Raw genomic sequence first — 15,875 nt, forward strand, 5'->3', positions numbered from 1 at the left:
TGGCCCAGCCACAGCCGCAGGAGCCTGAGCCAGCCTGTCCTTCCCCCTAGGATGCAGCGGTGGCCAGTGCTGCTCTTCTTGGCCTGGGTCTGCTTTCTCTTTTTTGCTGGCATTGGGCTTTTCATGAGTGGCTTCCTGCTCACCCGCATCGAGCTTGACATCAGCAGTTCCTGTGCAGACCCGCTCCTGCCGCCACCCTGGGAGAGGCAGGGCCTCCCGCCGGGCTCCTGTTGGGCACCCCAGCGCTTTTCCAAGGCAGTGATTGTTATCATCGACGCCCTCCACTTCGAGTTTGCCCGCTTTAACCCAGCCAAGACCAGCCCGCTGCCCTACGAGAACAAGCTGAGCTTCCTGCACCACCTGGCGACCTCCCAGCCTCACCATGCCCGCCTCTACCGCTTCCGAGCCGACCCCCCCACCGCCACCATGCAGCGCATTAAGGGCCTCACCACCGGCTCGCTGCCCACCTTCATCGACGTGGGCAGCAACTTCGCCACCTACGCGATCCAGGAGGACAACCTGCTGGCACAGCTGGTGCAGAACGGTAGGTGGGCAGGGGTGGTGTCCTGCTGGGACAGGACACGTGCAAGCTTCTGGTCAGCGCACACACGGGACCTTTAGTCCTCTCTCCCTGGGAAGGGAGCTGATTACAGCACCTCCACCCCATCAGCTAATTCTTTTGCCCTACTCAGATGATAGTTATCTCAGGCAGAGCTGTCACACAGGCAGGGTTTCTCCATGTTACGCTGGGAGTAAGAGGTAGCTGGGACTGTGGTTTCATCTTCTTTGTCTTCAAAGATGATGAAAAAGCATGTGAAAGTGGCTGTACTGATGGTGACTGTCACAAGGTCACCAGCAGTAATGTCTGTACGAAGCCAAGGGCAGTAGTGTTTGCGTTCAGGTGAGACACATGATGAAGGAGGAGCCAGTGCGAGGTGTGCTGTGGGGGTGTCCCTCAGGCACCAAGCCTGCCTGGCTAGCTGCCTGCTGCTTTAGGCAGTGACCTCATCGCATTTTCTGTGTAGTTTGGTCCTGCTGGGGTGTGCTTATTGCAGCTTTAAAGGGCTTGTTAGAGTGGGATGATGGAGAAAAGGTGACAGGGCATGCTCTTGTGTCACCCAGAAAGATTCGGAGGCTCAGAGTGGCCTGGGATGAGAGAGTGTGAGTGGGTTGTCCACTTCCCTGTGTGCGAGCAAGGTGGGCAGCTGCAGTAAATCATTCGAGGCAAAAAATACTGGTAGACTGTGCCAGAGCAGCAGCCTCAGAGAAGAGGATTGCTGCTCCCAGGCCGAAGAGACTCTGTGGAAACATGGAAGGCTGGCTGGTGGCAGGCAGGGCAAGCAGCGTAAGGGCAGTCGGAAGCATCAGTGGTTTTGCCTTCTCTTTTCCGCGCATGAAAAGCTGCTACTGTTGTGTTTAAAGCCAGAGCCCAGGACTTGTGGCTTCTACTCAACCTCTGTCAGCGGCCATCTACTGCCTTGCATTTTACAGTGGGGTTGCGGGCCTTGGGCAAGAGTTTGTCTGCTTTGTGCTGCACCTCCCTAAGTGCTGCAGTTGTACAAGTGGGTACCTGCCTGCTTCCTGGCCTGTTCAACCCACAGGTCTTACTGCTGGGGTGACGTGTCAGAGGTCAATGACAAGTTGTGAGGTTGTGCAGGTGGATTTGGTGTGGGGGGCACTTGTGGACTTAGAAACAGGGCTGGTCCCTCCTCATATTCAAACTCATCTATAACCAGATGGTCATTTTCATTTTAGGTTGCTATTGAGCGTGGGTTAGAGAGGAGCCAGCGCTCCAGATCCTGACCTGGATCTGCCCAGGCTCTTTGCACTAGTGCTGGTAACAGCAAGACCCCGGTGGGCTCTCTGCTTTCATTAATTCCTTTCTTGCTGACTCAGGAAGGAGAGTGGTCTTCATGGGTGATGACACTTGGGAAGGGCTCTTCCCGAAGAAGTTCTTCCGCTCGTATTTCTTCCCTTCTTTTAACGTGAAGGATCTTCACACTGTGGATGATGGGATCCTACAGCATCTCTATCCAACTGGTAAGCAGCTCTTCCCCTGCGGCCTGGGTAACCGCTTACGTTAGGTGGGGGTCCTACTGCAAGTTTGGGGTAAGACTGAAAAGGCTTTTCTGTTACGAAGTGGCACTAGGCAGTCACGCACTGCTGCCTGGGGATTACAGTGATGATTTCCACAGATAATTCAGCTTTTGGAGCCCATCAACTGTTTCTGTAAATACCTTTCCTCTGTTTGGGAAAGAGTGCAGCTTGATGGGACAAGGTTAGACTTCTACATCTGTCCTAGAAATACACTGCCAGGATGGAACAGGAGGAGCAGCTTAACGCTGACACGTGGCTGCCTGTGCCTGGGAAATGCACAACAGTGCAGCTACCTGCTGGAAGGTCGGGGTACAGCACTGCTCTCAGTGGTTCCTAGTTGTGGGAGCAAGGTGAAGTGTGAGATTGGTTTGTGAATTTTAAGTGATTTCAGACTCCTTCCCGAGGTCCTGGGACTGAGAGGAATGATCTTTGCTTTATCTGTATATGAATCTAAGTAAATCAGGGGTGCAGTGGCCCTTCATGGGGAAGTTCTTATGCCTTGTGGGAGACCTACAGTTCATCATGTAACTCCAAATATGTTGGGTTTTGTGTGTTGAGACCCTGAAACGGAGGGGAGGGGCCAAGATAACTTTCTAGCTAGGGACAGCATTGGTGTGTCGGGCCTGTATCCTGATGGGATGCAGAGGGGCACATTGATGAGTCCAACGTGAAATATCTCCAGTGGAGGACTGGAGTTCTGGCTGCTCCTTTTCATGAGCAACTCCTTGGTTTATCTCAGTTTGTGGCAGTTTGAGTTAAGGGTATTTCAAGGTGACCTGGGTGGCATTGGGCCATTCCCCTCCTGAGGGGTGATGAGCAAAACCCATGGATCCTGGAGTGCTTGCTGGGTGTTTTGCTCCTTGTGGCATTGCATTCAGGCACCTGCAGGCCTGGAGTGTGCCTCTGTTAAAATCTGCATTGATCTTGTCAGGGTGACAACAGCAGTTTCCAGAGGCAACCAGAAAGCTCTGGCAGGAGGATCCAAGTGCAGAGCCCGTGCCTGAATCCTGGCTAGTGTGTGATAAGGCTCCTCTTGTTCTGCAGTGGACAGTGGTGAATGGGACGTGCTGATTGCTCACTTCCTTGGCGTGGACCACTGTGGGCACAAACATGGACCTGACCATCCCGAAATGGCTAAGAAGCTCACCCAGATGAATGAGATGCTCAGGTGATTAGTGTGATGGTGGTGCGTTGCCAGTTGGCCTTTTCCTTCAGCCAGGCTGGTGGGGTCTTCTCAGGGAATTTACAGATGCAGAGGGCAGCAAGGGATGCTTACTGTGCCTGTTAACATGGAGAACAGCTTCAGCCAGCAGCAGCTGAAAACCTAGCTGTGGAGCAGCCTCAGTTATATAGACACATGTTCACGAGAGGTTTGGTTTCAGAGGTAAGGCTGTCTTCAGGTCTTGGAGCCTTGGTTCTCAGCCAGACCATCGGGTGGTGGTGCAGCTGAAGTACAGCTGATCTTTCCTTCTTTAAAATGGAAATTGTCACACTGAGATTTGGCTAATGTTTGAGAAGCACTTGAGGACTCTGGCTAGGGAACGCTGCATTAACTGCACAGGCCTGGGAGTTACACCTTTGTGTCATAGGGCAGGACGGGATCCAGAAATCCTGATCACACAGCCATGCCTCAGCCCAAAATGCTGTGGCTTTTGACTCTTAGGCCAGCTCTAATTTTTACTGCTAGAAAGAGTAGGTAACGTGCCCTGATGCATCTGAGAGTGCAGTGTATATCATCCTCCAGGGACAAATCCCCTCTTTTTTTTCCTTAAAAGTAGGAGGTTGCTCACACAACGCGATGTGATATACAAGAGCCAAATAGAAGCAGCCTAAAATTTGTTCTCCTTGGGAATGTTTCTTCTGAATTATGTTTTATCGAGATCCCTGAAGGCACTGAGGAACCAGACACTGTTCACTGGGGACCTAAGCAAGATCAGTCCAGTGTCTCTCAGGGCTCTGAATTTTCAGTCTGATTTTAAAGCATCCATTGCCCTGGTACCTGGCTCAGTTGTTATAGCTCTGTGCCAGCACTTCGTTTTGCTTATATCCTTTCGTGGGCTTCGCATCTGTGATTCAGGCATGCTTGGTGGGGACGCGTGTCCTCTCCCACCCTGGGCTCTTTGGGCCCTTGCCCAGGTAGGAGTTGACCTTCCTTATCCCGGTGACAGGTCCTTGGTGGATCACCTGGGGAATGACACCCTTCTTCTGGTGGCTGGGGACCATGGCATGACAGAGACCGGAGACCATGGTGGCGACAGTGAGAAGGAAGTGAATGCAGCGCTGTTTGTGTACAGCAAAACACCCCTCTTTGTCACTGTCCCTCCAGAGGTGAGAAGAAGCTGATCCTTAGCTGTCACTGCCTGAGGTGGCATCCAGGGTGAAAACTGCATCCTGGGGTTACAGAGAGTAATGGTTTGATTGGGATTGTTTAGGTTGAGAGGAGTAGGTTGTCTGTCACCTTTCCTGAGCAGTGGAAAGGCTGACACAGGATGCAGGTAGCTGAAGTGTTTGGGACCCATCTTCAGGCCCCTCCAGCTGCAAGGTGTGTTTGAGTGGGGCCAGGTGAGCTGTGAGGCATCCAGGGCTGTACCCAAGGACCTGCAGCTCCCAGCAGGCATCCTCCCCTCCACAGGGCACTCGGGGAGGGCACACCTGTGCATCTGCCTTCCCCTGCATTTTTGCACTCCTGGCTTCCCCAGATTCCCCTCTGAAAGGAGATGTGCTCCCCGTCATCCTCTAGCCCTAGTGAAAAGCCGCATTGCTGTTTTCTTCCCAAATTTCCAATTCCTCCCTGTCTCTCCAGGAGCCTGAAGCCGTTCCCCAGGTGAACCTGGTGCCCACTGTGGCCCTGCTGCTGGGTGTGCCCATCCCCTACAGTAACATCGGCGAGGTGATGGCTGAGCTCTTCTCCGGGGATGGTGATGCTGTGTCTGCAGCCTTGCAGCAGCTCTCAGTCTATCATATCAATGCCAAGCAGGTATGGCCTACAGTAGGCCTCCCCATTGAACTAGAGAAGAGAAGGAATGGCTTTTTAAGCACACACCTCTTCTGTTTGGTGGAGGTGGGGTGGTGACATGGTGTTATCTTTGTGGGGAACTTATTTTGAAGAGTTACCTCCTTTCAGCGTTTGCTCCAATGAAAGGTGGCACCATTTTCCCAAAAGAGAAACAAGAGATATCTGTTTATTGCTGTGGTGTGGAAAATACTGGCTGGGAAGGTACCGTTTGCTTCAGGATGAGGGTTTGTCCCAGATGGTCAGAGGTGGATTTAGTAATTAAAGAGGCTGGTGGGTAGGCTGATTCCTCAAGGCTGAAGATGACTAGGGGCAATGGAGATTCAAGAGTACAGATGGGTGTTTTGATGCTGCTTGTTTTGGAGAAGAAACTGTTAGCTAAAAAGCTATTCTAGATCAGTGGCAGGAAGAAAACAGTTACGAAGGATTAAATGAAAAAAATACTATCTAACAAGTGACGGTAAAGTAGGATAAGAGAAGGAACAGTTTACACCAAGCGCAACAAAATACAGAACCCCAAGAGCTGAATGACAAAATTTGAATGAGAGTGACTATACCAGGTATAAAAGAAGCCCAGGAAATGGAGCAGGCCATGTGCCAGGGCAAGCCAGAGCCTCTTTGGAGGACGCGAGGGCTGTCCTGAGTCTCTGGGCATGCTACAGAACCAATTCGCCGCACGTGTTGCAAGGCCTGTGTCTCAGCTAAGCACCGGTCTGCCTCTGAGGGACCCCTAGGTTGCTAGGAGCACAAGATTTAACACCTCCAACCCCCATCCAGCTCCTCCGTGTGCCAGTTGGACACCACTGGTGCGAGTCAGTGAGGAGCTGGGGAGTTTATGATTGCTGATGGGAAGACAGAAATGTTCAGTTTCTCTGCTGTGTATTTATAGAGCTGCAGAGTGCTTTGTCATTTAAAAGAGGTAGTGTAAGTTACTGTCCGTTAATCACTGAGGATATTGATCATCATCTATTAGGAATTAGAGTTAGCCACTCCTGCCTGTTTAAATGTTTGCAGTCATCTGTCTGAGGAGGCTTCTGGCTTGATCACATTGGTGTTGAAGCAGCTTTTGCCCACCAGAGAGGTTGTGCAGACTTGTGAGAGAGCTGGTGCCTATGTTTGCCGTTCATGGGCAGGGGCAGAGTGATTCTGCCCGTGCTCTGAGGCAACTGGAAGGCGTGTGTAGGTATCAGTGTGTTTCAGGGCTTTAACAGATCTACACTGCTGAGGAACTATGTGTTTGTATGGGTGCCCTGCCCTGGTAACGACCTTGTTAGGACTTCTTTTATGACTTTACGATCATGGCTGCCTCTGTTCCTGTCCTCTTGCAGTAGGAAGCAGAATGAGCTCACCTTAGCCTATGGTACAGTGGGTTAATGTGCCTGTATTGAAGAAGAGGGAGCAGTTTGATTTGATCTGCTAAAAACTCTTTAATTTGATGTCTATCCTCAGACAAACAATGTAAAAGTCAACATGGAGTGCAGATTAGTAGCTGGTAATGACTTGAACTTCTGAGGGATATTTGCCTTATTGTTAACAAAGGCTCTATGTGAAGACCCCTGGTGATGCACAGTGTTGCCAGAGGTGCAGTGGCAGGTGAAGAACTGAGAGGAGTCAGTGTGGCTGTTGGGATGGATATGTCACTTGAGAGGGATGTCACTTTGGCAGAGGGATTGTGTTTCCTGCCAGTCATATCTTGGATTTGGGTGACCAGCCCTGGGTGATGCAGCTGGGGATGGGTATGTCCTGGCAGAGGTTGGCAGACTGGGGCTGTTTCCATTCTGAAGGGGCTGTGTGAGGCAGTGAATCCCTGTCCCAGAGCAACTGCCTGACCCCGTGTCCCTTCTCCCATAGGTGGATCGCTTCCTGCACTCCTACTCGCTGGTGGCTCAGGACCTGCCAGCAGAGCAGCTCCAGCATCTGCAGCAGCTCTTCTCCAGTGCCGTGGAGGAGCACACTGAGCTCTTGGCCCAGGTTCAGGGGGCAACACTGGTGCCTCCAGAGCTGGAGTCCAGGCTAGGAAGCCTCATCAGCCGTTTCCAGCTCTACCTGCGAGAAGCACGGGCCCTGTGTACCCAGTCCTGGGCGCGCTTCCATCCTCTGCGTATGGTGGGGGGCTGCACCCTTATTGCCACTTCCTGCTTGCTCTGCTACATGGCCTCAGAGCTAGCTGCCTCATCAGACTCTTTCTATCGCCGCTGCCTCCTGTACCCACTGCTTTGGGGCCTCATGGTGGCTCTTTTGCTTGGGCTGGCCCATGCGTTCACCCAAGAGGGGCTGGATCTCCTCCTGGTGTCATCATGGGCAGCTGCTGCTTCTCAGCTGGGTTTTTTCTGGCACTGGTGGGGCCAGCATCCCAAGCGAGCCCGTTTGTTGGGCAGTCAGCCACCCTTGGCCAGTGCTGGCCTGAAGCAGAGGCTGCGAGCGTGGCTGGGGCTGGCTTTCCCCATGGGCATTCTGCTCTTCCGCTGTGGAGCGATGTTCTCCGATAGCTTTGTAGTGGCTGAGGCCCGGGTGGCCCCATTCCTGCTGGCCTCGCTGGTGATGTTGCTAGTAGGGAAGCTCCACTGGGATGGTCGTCTGACTGTACCAGAAGGCCCCAAGCAGCAGTTCCTTAGCTTTTCTTCTTACCGGAGAGAGATCTGGTACTTGCTGTGCCTCGTGGCCATGCTCCTGGTCTGTGTGCGCCTCTCTGGTTTCTTCCACCAGTGCCGTGAAGAAATCCCTCAGTGCCGGCCCTCTCTTTTCCTCTCCCCCCTTGCCAGCCTGAGAAACACACGGGCCAAGAACCTCTTCTACCTCCTGTGCGTGGCCTTGCTGGCCGGGCTGGTCTATGCAGTGCGGAGCTGGCTGCGACACTACGGCAACCTGAACAGCTCGGACCCCCTCGTGCTCTTTGTGCGCTGGGGTTTCCCACTGGTGGTCCTCTGCATTGCCTGCTACTGGGCCGTTGCCTCCAGTGCTGATGATTCTCTCGGCAAGCTGCAGGAGCTGGTGCAGGTGGCAGTTGTTGCCTTTCCATGGGCTGTCTATGGGCTGGCGTCCGTGGGGCTGCTGCTCCTGCTGTGCAATCCCATGACGGTGTTTGCGAAGGACACGCGGGAGTCGGCAGGATCCATCGTCACTCCCTACCTGGGGGTTCCCACCTCTGAAGTCGACTTCCTCCACGTCATCCCTCAGATCTACAAGAGGATGCAGGAGTCTCAGAAGAGCCGCCTGGAGCGGGGCACTTGCAGGGCTGCCGTCGCAGCGTATGGGCTGGGCAGCGTGTACTCGGCAGCCCTGGTTATAGCACTCACCCTGCTGGGCTTCCTCCTGATGCTTCTGCACAATGAGCGCCTGAGTCTTGCCTTCCTGCTCCTCTTCCTGGAGGCCTTCGTGCTGCTGCACATCCACTCTCGTGCCAGAGGCCTAGCTGGAGACGCTGGTGAGTCAGGGCTCAGTAGAGCATCCTCTGGATGTGCGACATGGGCCATATCTCCAGTGGGAGAGGTACCAGCCAGTCTCTGCTCTTGGGGAACAGCAGTGCACTGGTCCTCAGGGGATCCTGAGTGTTTTTTAGAGCTGCTTAAATCTAGTAGAAGAGAGATACATGCAGCTGGGACATAATGTGGGAGGAGGAGGGGTCCTTTGTGTCAGGGGAAGGGCCTCTATACTTCTCCCTTCTCCCCAGCATGTGAGCAGCTGACAAACTCCACTGCTGCTGACAGAGTCCAGAATCAGGGCGGGCAGCAGAGGGAACGCCTGGTCCCTCATTACATCTGTGGTGGGAGCCTGGCTGGTTTCTGTCTCTCAAAAGAGAGAGCATGGAAAGGGAACCTTGAAGAAAAATCAATAGGCTTTTCTTGACTGTGGATTTGTCTTGTTCCTTGATGCTGATCTTTCTCTCTCAAATTTTTTTTTCTCAGAGCCTTTTTCAGTGCCCTGGTATGCTGTCATCTCCTGGCTCCTTGCTGCTTCCCAGTTCTTCTATTCCACAGGCCACCAGCCCATCTTCCCAGCCATCCACTGGAATGCAGCCTTTGTGGGCTTCCACCTTGACCACAGCACAAACCTCCTGCCTGCTGTCCTGGTGGGCGCCAACACCTTTGCCTCCCATATCCTCTTTGCAGGTAAATCAATATCTTCCTGGTCTGTTGAGCCTGAGCAGATGTGGCTTCCTGCTTTGCCTTGTGTGGGGGCCTGCAGGCTGAGCACGAGGCAACGAAGGTTTCAGCACCAGCTGAACAGCAGCGTCCTCGCTGTCCCCTTCTGGGGCCGTGGAGCTGTCTGTGGACTGCAGCCTCCATGCAGTTGTGCCTGACCAGCAAACTGGAGCTGGGGTTATGCTTCCTGCACGTCCAGGGCATGATGGTAGAGCCTAGACTGCTCCTCACCTCCTGGGCTCCAGTAACTTCATGTGCCTTTGTCCTTGAGGTAGTCAGCTGCCCTCTGCTCCTGCTTTGGCCCTTTGTGTGTGAGATGCCCAGCTCGCAGAAGAAGAAACCTAAGAAGGAGCCCCGGGAGGAGCTGCAGGAGGTGGAGGAGCACATGATGGAGATGAGGCTGCGGGAGTCCCCAGAAAAGTTCTCCACTGCTCTGCTGCAGCTGGGGCTGAAGTACCTCTTTGTCCTTGGGACACAGGTATGGACAGAGGCAGGGTGTCTGTGGAGAAGGCTGTGCAAGAGGAAAATGGGTTGCTATGAGAACCATGGAGCACTCTGATGGGAGAAGGGGGTCAGCCAGGGTGCAGACAGGCCCAGGGGTGATAGATCCTCTTCTTAGTGATGCCATTTGCTCTGTGCTTTGGGAAGGCTCCAGCACAGAAGCCACAGTACAGATTAGGCTGCTTTTTGTCCCCATCTGCCCAGAATGGCAATGTCTGTTCAGAAACTGCAGGGTTGTAATCCTGCTCCCCCTTTTCCTGACCATGCCTATTTATTTTTCACCAGCTCTGGTTTTTGTATGGTCTTGTGCTGTGGTGATGTAGGGAGCTAAACACCAGCAATTTAACCCGATGAAAGAAGCGAATCGCTTTCTGGGGTTTAGCCCTTCAAATCATTCTCCTGTGTGGTCAGACCAGAGACAGTGCAAGGGAGGGGGCAGGCTGTGCAGCAGGATTGCAGGGGTGCCCCTCAGGAGTCAGGTTAGCCACAGTGTGAGCTCTCCTCTGAACTGTCCCAGCCTGGCCCCGGGAGGGCCTGTGTGTACCTCAAGCTGCTTGTGTTCCCTGACCTGAGGACATGATGGAAGGTATCTCTTTGGGATGATTATTTCTGATGTGTCCTGTACCAGCCTCTCAGGTGCATGCAGTTTACTACCACCTTCAGATGTGAACCTACTGCCCAGGAGGTCTCTCCAGAATCACTTGTAATTTGTTTTTCCTCATCTCCCCCACAGCTTCTGGCCTGTGTTTGTGCAGCTATGATCCTCAGGAGGCACCTCATGGTCTGGAAGGTCTTTGCCCCGAAGTAAGTCTCAGGAGTTGCTCTGATGCTGGGTTAGGGCTAATATTCCTGACATGTTGACTAGAATCTGTAGACAATAATGTTGGGAGAGACTCTGATTGATCTTCTGACTTCTTACCTAGTAGAGTCTCTAAGACCATCCTTAACTAATTCCTGCTTCAGGTTCAGAAGCTGGACTTGAGCTATAGAAATTTTTCCTTATCTTGATTTGGAAGGACACACAGAGCCCACCTGGAAGCTGAGAACATTCAGGGCAGAGAGCCAAAGGTGGGGATACCAGACCAGAAATGGTAAACCCAGAAATGCTGTACTAGCAGACCTTCGGGCTAGTAGGAGCGTGGGGTGGCCTCTACCTCTGAGGGGTTCAGAATCCCACAGGAGTGTTGTCCTGAATGGCCTCTAAACCAGAGGACGTGCTTGACTTCCAGGTTGCAGGCAGCAGCTGCTGGAGAGTGAACGTAATTCAGGTTTCAGGATCTAGGGTGCTACCAGCCTCTCACTGTCTGGCAAATCAGTCCTCTGAGAGTGAGGGTAGCAGCCTGTCCTTACAGGCATGCTGGCTGTGTTATCCTCACTGCGTCTGTTGTGCCTGCAGGTTCCTCTTTGAGTCTCTGGGCTTTATGGTGAGCAGCATCTGCCTCCTGCTGGGGATCTCCCTGGTGATGCGTGTGGACTGTGCTGTCAGCACCTGGTTCAACCAGCTTCAGCTCAGGTAGCATTTGAGATGTGGGGAACCTGACCTGCTCGTCGGCCAAGGTTGTGGTTCTCTCCTTGCCTCCCTCGGGCCAGGAAGGATACATGAGCCACCAGCAGTGAGTGCCTGCCGACAGCAGTCTGGGGTTATCCCCAGCTCCCTGCCTCAGGGAGCACGAAAGAACCAGAGCCAACTGTTCCCTGCTCATTGCAGTGGTGTTTCTCAACAGTGGAGGTCAGAGCTCTCTCTGGGTGTTTGTTGGCAGCAGAAGGACTCTTGCTGCAGGAGCCCAGGAAGAAAGAGTCCTGAAGTGCTCCTCTGGAGAAACACCAACCAGGGTTCTTGCTGCTACTTTCCTGACAACTGTCTCCACTGGGCAGCTCTCAGCTTTAGTGGCTGGCAAGGTGTTACCTTGTCTCTGCAGAGATAGTGACTCATGGGAAGGGGCCTGCTGAGCAGGGAGAGGAGGTTGGGGGAGAGGGAAGGTCCTGCAGCCACCATTTCTCTTCACGTGCTCAGTTTTCATGCTGAAATCCAAGTGTACGTGATTATGCATGCAGATGGTTCCTGGGGTCTTGGTGGCAGTTGTTCCTCTGTGAAGTCAGTTGGTTGCTCTGTAGTAAGGCCCCTCTTGGCCTCTACTCGCTCCCATTTTCCTGGTCTTCCTCAACCCTACAAAGGGCAGAGGGGAGCACTCTGGGCTGCCTCGTACAGCCTGAAGCAGGCTTAGCTTGTTGAGGGGGTGGTAGCATGGAGAACTGCATCACAACCAAGAAACTCTCCACCGGTGGTCTTGGCCCGTCAGTGTCCCTGTGGGCAAAGCTGTAGCAGCCAGGGCTCCCGATCTCTTCCTGATTGTGTGCTGCTGGATGCTAGCTGTTGACTGTGATTGGTTGAGATGCAGCAGGATGTAGTGACAGAACGTTGGCTTATCCCTGTATTGGGTCTGGTCAGGAGGAAAGGGAAGTCTAGAGTAGCTGTCCTAGCTGCAGGAGTGGCCTTGGTGTGAGCTGTGCTACCAGGGGACAGCTGCTTGAAAACCCTGACCGGGCAACAACTCTTCTGGGAGGTGGCTTAACTCACTGGTGTCTGTGTATGTGCTGGGGCTTCTGTCACCTTGAAGGGACCCCCAGCACTGCAGCCGATGGCATCTGTGATCCCATATTTGGTGCTTATCTCCCTCTTGACATTGGTGTTCTGCCTGACACTTCATGCTGCAAGTGAGCTACCCAAACACACCCTTGACTTCTCGCAGTCAGGAGACATTGCATTTCTTTCTTCATGGGCAGGGATAAGAGGACAGTTACCATGGTGCCTGGCCACATCCCAGCTGAATTCCCCCTGCAGTTCTGATGGGAGCTGGGATTCCTTACTGCCCTGAACCACTGTGTGGCATTACTTGGTGCTATGAAACCTTTCGTCTCTTTCCCCTCTTGAAATAGGTGAGGACTGCTTGCCTGGAATTCCTGTGCTGATTTCTGTTCTGATCCTGTTTGTTTTTTAACACATGCACCATGACTGCCCCTGTTTTGAGTTCCTTACTGCAGACTGCTAGTGTAATTCCATGCTCTCTTCCTCTCCTCTGCCCTGGAGAGGCCCATGGAAAGTATCTCATCACTTCTCTCATCATTTCAGTTCTTGCCGTTACGTCTAAGTGCCCAGTCATTGTGAAAAATAGCTCTTGAGGGCAGGTTTAGTTTTTTATTTTAGCCCTGCAAGCTGCTTGCTCAGGTGTTAGGGTCCAATTCCAGGGAGGCGTAAACTGCTCTAATTTTGGATTTCTGTGCTTGGCTGCCTCCTGACCTGATGGCTGTGCTCTCCCACCTCAGCCTTGCATCTCCCCTGGCCTGTGTGCCTGTCCTGCTTAGTTTCACCCAACGCAACCAGGGACTAATTTATAGCTGGTGTGACTATCCAAGCTGCCTTGCCACCTGGATGCATGCACACCAGTGCTAGTGCAAGGCAAGGAGGGTAGTAGCATGAGACAGGAAAAGATGGAAGGGGCAGGAATGCATCAGCCCACAATTAGATGGGCTTAGACAATCCCACCTTTAAAAATAGGTTATTTGCTGTATACTGTGATTCCTTGGTGGCCAGATGGTTCTTGGTGCTGAGGGGGGCATGCTGATGGGTGAGAGGTGCATCAGTGTGCAAAGGAGGAAGGGAATGGAGGTAACAGCTGCCCAGTGAATTTTAATTCAATGTGAGGTTAGTCTAGATAACACATGTTGCTAAACCACAAGGCTGGAGCCCAAATAGGTCTTGTAACATGGTAACCTGGTCAGGTAACCTGAATGTAATTGTGCTGGCAGAAACCTTTATGGTCACTAATGCTGTAGAACTGGCCCCTGACATCCCCACAGCTGCCACCCAGGCCCCTGGCCTTCCTTTTCTCCCAACTCTGGGACTAGTTCCTCTCTCAAGAGTCACTGTAATGCTGCTGAGCCTTCCTGTGCCCATTGTTTGTGGTCAGAGTACTCAGCTGGCGCTTGGGCATCCTCTCCTCATCCCACCATATCACCCCTCTGCCTCAGGGGCCATGGCAGCTCAGAGGGGCCAGCGGAGCTGCAGCACCATGAAAACTTAATAGAATCACAGAATGGTTTGGGTTGAAAGGGACCTTGGTTACAACCCCCCTGCCATGGGTAGGGACACCTTCCACTAGACCGGGTTGCTCAAAGCCCCGTCCAGCCTGGCCTTGAACACTGCCAGGGAGGGAGCAGCCACAGCTTCTTTGGGAAACCTGTGCCAGGGCCTCACCACCCTCATAGTGAAGAATTTGTTTCTTATATCTAACCTAAATCTACCCTTTTTCAGTTTAAATCTCATCCTATCACTACACTCCCTGATAATGAGGCTCTCCTTTAAGTACTGGAAGGCTGCTACATGGTCTCCCTGGAGCCTTCTGTTCTCTAGTCTGAACAACCCCAGCTCTCTGAGCCTGTCCCCATCTTTCCGAAGACTAAACAAAACTTCCAGTAACAAAGCTGCATGTATGTTCTTGTCACTGCAAAGACGCCAAGGAGTGCTAGCTGCTCGTCCAAGGCAGAGTGGCAACTACACCAAAGAATTCAGATTCAAGAAGATGAGTTTTCCAAGGGCTGGAGATGCTCTTGCTTTCTTTCACTGACTATTTCAGTCTTTACCAGCCTTCCCCAGCTGCCCTCAAGCTAGTTGTTTAGCTGCTGTTCTCCTGAGTGGGACAGAGATGACAATGTTGTTCCAAGGCTTGGCAACCTTGGAAGCAAGACACGCTGCTGATACCAGAACAGACATGGCTGTATTTGCTGATTTAAAACCCCAAGGAGAGTCCAGAGGAAGTTATCTGCTGGTCCAAACCAAGGTTGTTTGGGAAGCCTGGTGTGCTGGCAGGCTCTGCCCTACATCACCCTGTTGAGGTTGTCACAGGAGCCTGCTTGGTCTTTCCCTGCAGCACTGATTCCAAGCAGTTTGTTTCTGATCCCTGTGTCACTTTGCTGAGTCTGACAGAGGACATCTCATCCTCAGCATGCTCAGCAGGGTGGTTTCCATCCTGCACTCCAGAAGGCTGCTGCACTTCGGGCATTGTGTGTGTGCTCCTTGGCAAGGTTCAGCGCCCTTTTCCTTTGGGCAGGGGAAAGAGCTCCATGGGGAAATTTCCCTGCCTTATGCCAGCAGCAGGACTGTGTGCCCCATGGTCCTGGCACGGGACAGGGGTGGAATTATGTCTCACTTGTGCTGCCTGGGAAACAGCAACTGAAATCTGCCACCACTGCAAAAGTTTGTGGCTCTTGGGAGCATCTCCCTTCTCTGATTTGTGGGGCTGGTGCTGCCCACACGGCCATCACAAGGCATGGCACTGCTGGGGGGAGGTCAGGGCTGGGTATATCTCCGTTCCCACACCCCTGGCTCCATCCCGTATCTCTATTCTTCCTTCAACACTTCAGGCTGCTTATTTACGCCAAGGCACAGTCATGTTTTTGGTGTGCATGTCTCCCCTTCCCTGAGGAGCAGGGCTGGGGAACTCTGCGCTCTCCCATGAGCTCTGACTCGACTTGCCACGTGGCTTGGAGTGAGATTGTTGTTTTAGTTTTTGTTATTAACCTCACTGTGCCTCAGTACCCCATTTGGGATAAAAAAAAAAAAAAGGGGATGGACCCAGTTCTGGAAAGCAATCTGGGAGCTCTGCATTTAGCATGGTGCTACGCTTTCCTGGGTATCTACATATCTGGCTGTTAACGCTTTTGTTCCCAAGTGATGCTTGAGTCTCTGCTAGGAAGTAGAGCCCTTTTTCTTTTTTTAAATAAAAACCAGCAAACCCAGCAAGTTGGCATCACTCATTCACCCCACAGCTTTGCCTCCTGCCCGCTGCAGTCTGCGGCGCTGGGCTGTCACTGACCTACTTCGCTGGGGGCTGCGCCGTGCCTAGCGTGCTGGAGGCAGCCAGAGAGGGGTTGCTTCGTTATTAAATGACTAATTAATTAATCGGGGGGCGTGGGGGGGGGCGGAATTTGCTGTCCGGTGGTGGTGCAAGGCTCTGCGCGGCTGCGAAACAGATGTCTGCAAATAAAACCGTGAGATACGAAGCGGGCTGTGGTCGTCTCCTCCTTCGCGTCCCCGGTTCTGGGCCGCGGGCAGGCGGGACCCT

General features: G+C 52.9%; 1 protein-coding gene across 2 annotated transcripts in view; it reads left to right on the top strand.

The window, feature by feature from the left end:
- The window catches only part of PIGO (phosphatidylinositol glycan anchor biosynthesis class O), a 17,034-nt gene that overhangs the window by 107 nt on the left and 1,052 nt on the right, over positions 1-15,875 (top strand). Inside the window, exons 2-11 of one of the 2 annotated variants that reach the window (XM_026865539.1) lie at positions 51-544; positions 1,897-2,040; positions 3,142-3,265; positions 4,266-4,425; positions 4,901-5,074; positions 6,962-8,534; positions 9,016-9,219; positions 9,528-9,730; positions 10,487-10,557; positions 11,150-11,266. In XM_026865539.1, coding sequence (XP_026721340.1) covers positions 52-544; positions 1,897-2,040; positions 3,142-3,265; positions 4,266-4,425; positions 4,901-5,074; positions 6,962-8,534; positions 9,016-9,219; positions 9,528-9,730; positions 10,487-10,557; positions 11,150-11,266 — 3,263 coding nt within the window. In that variant the 5' untranslated portion in view covers position 51. Of the gene's footprint in view, positions 1-50; positions 545-1,896; positions 2,041-3,141; positions 3,266-4,265; positions 4,426-4,900; positions 5,075-6,961; positions 8,535-9,015; positions 9,220-9,523; positions 9,731-10,486; positions 10,558-11,149; positions 11,267-15,875 lie in introns of those variants that run through there. The other variant, XM_026865540.1, reaches the window with a different exon arrangement.

The sequence above is a fragment of the Athene cunicularia genome, assembly GCF_003259725.1.
Source record: "Athene cunicularia isolate RWA chromosome Z unlocalized genomic scaffold, athCun1 chrZ_part1, whole genome shotgun sequence".
In the NCBI taxonomy this organism is placed as follows: Eukaryota; Metazoa; Chordata; class Aves; order Strigiformes; family Strigidae; genus Athene; species Athene cunicularia.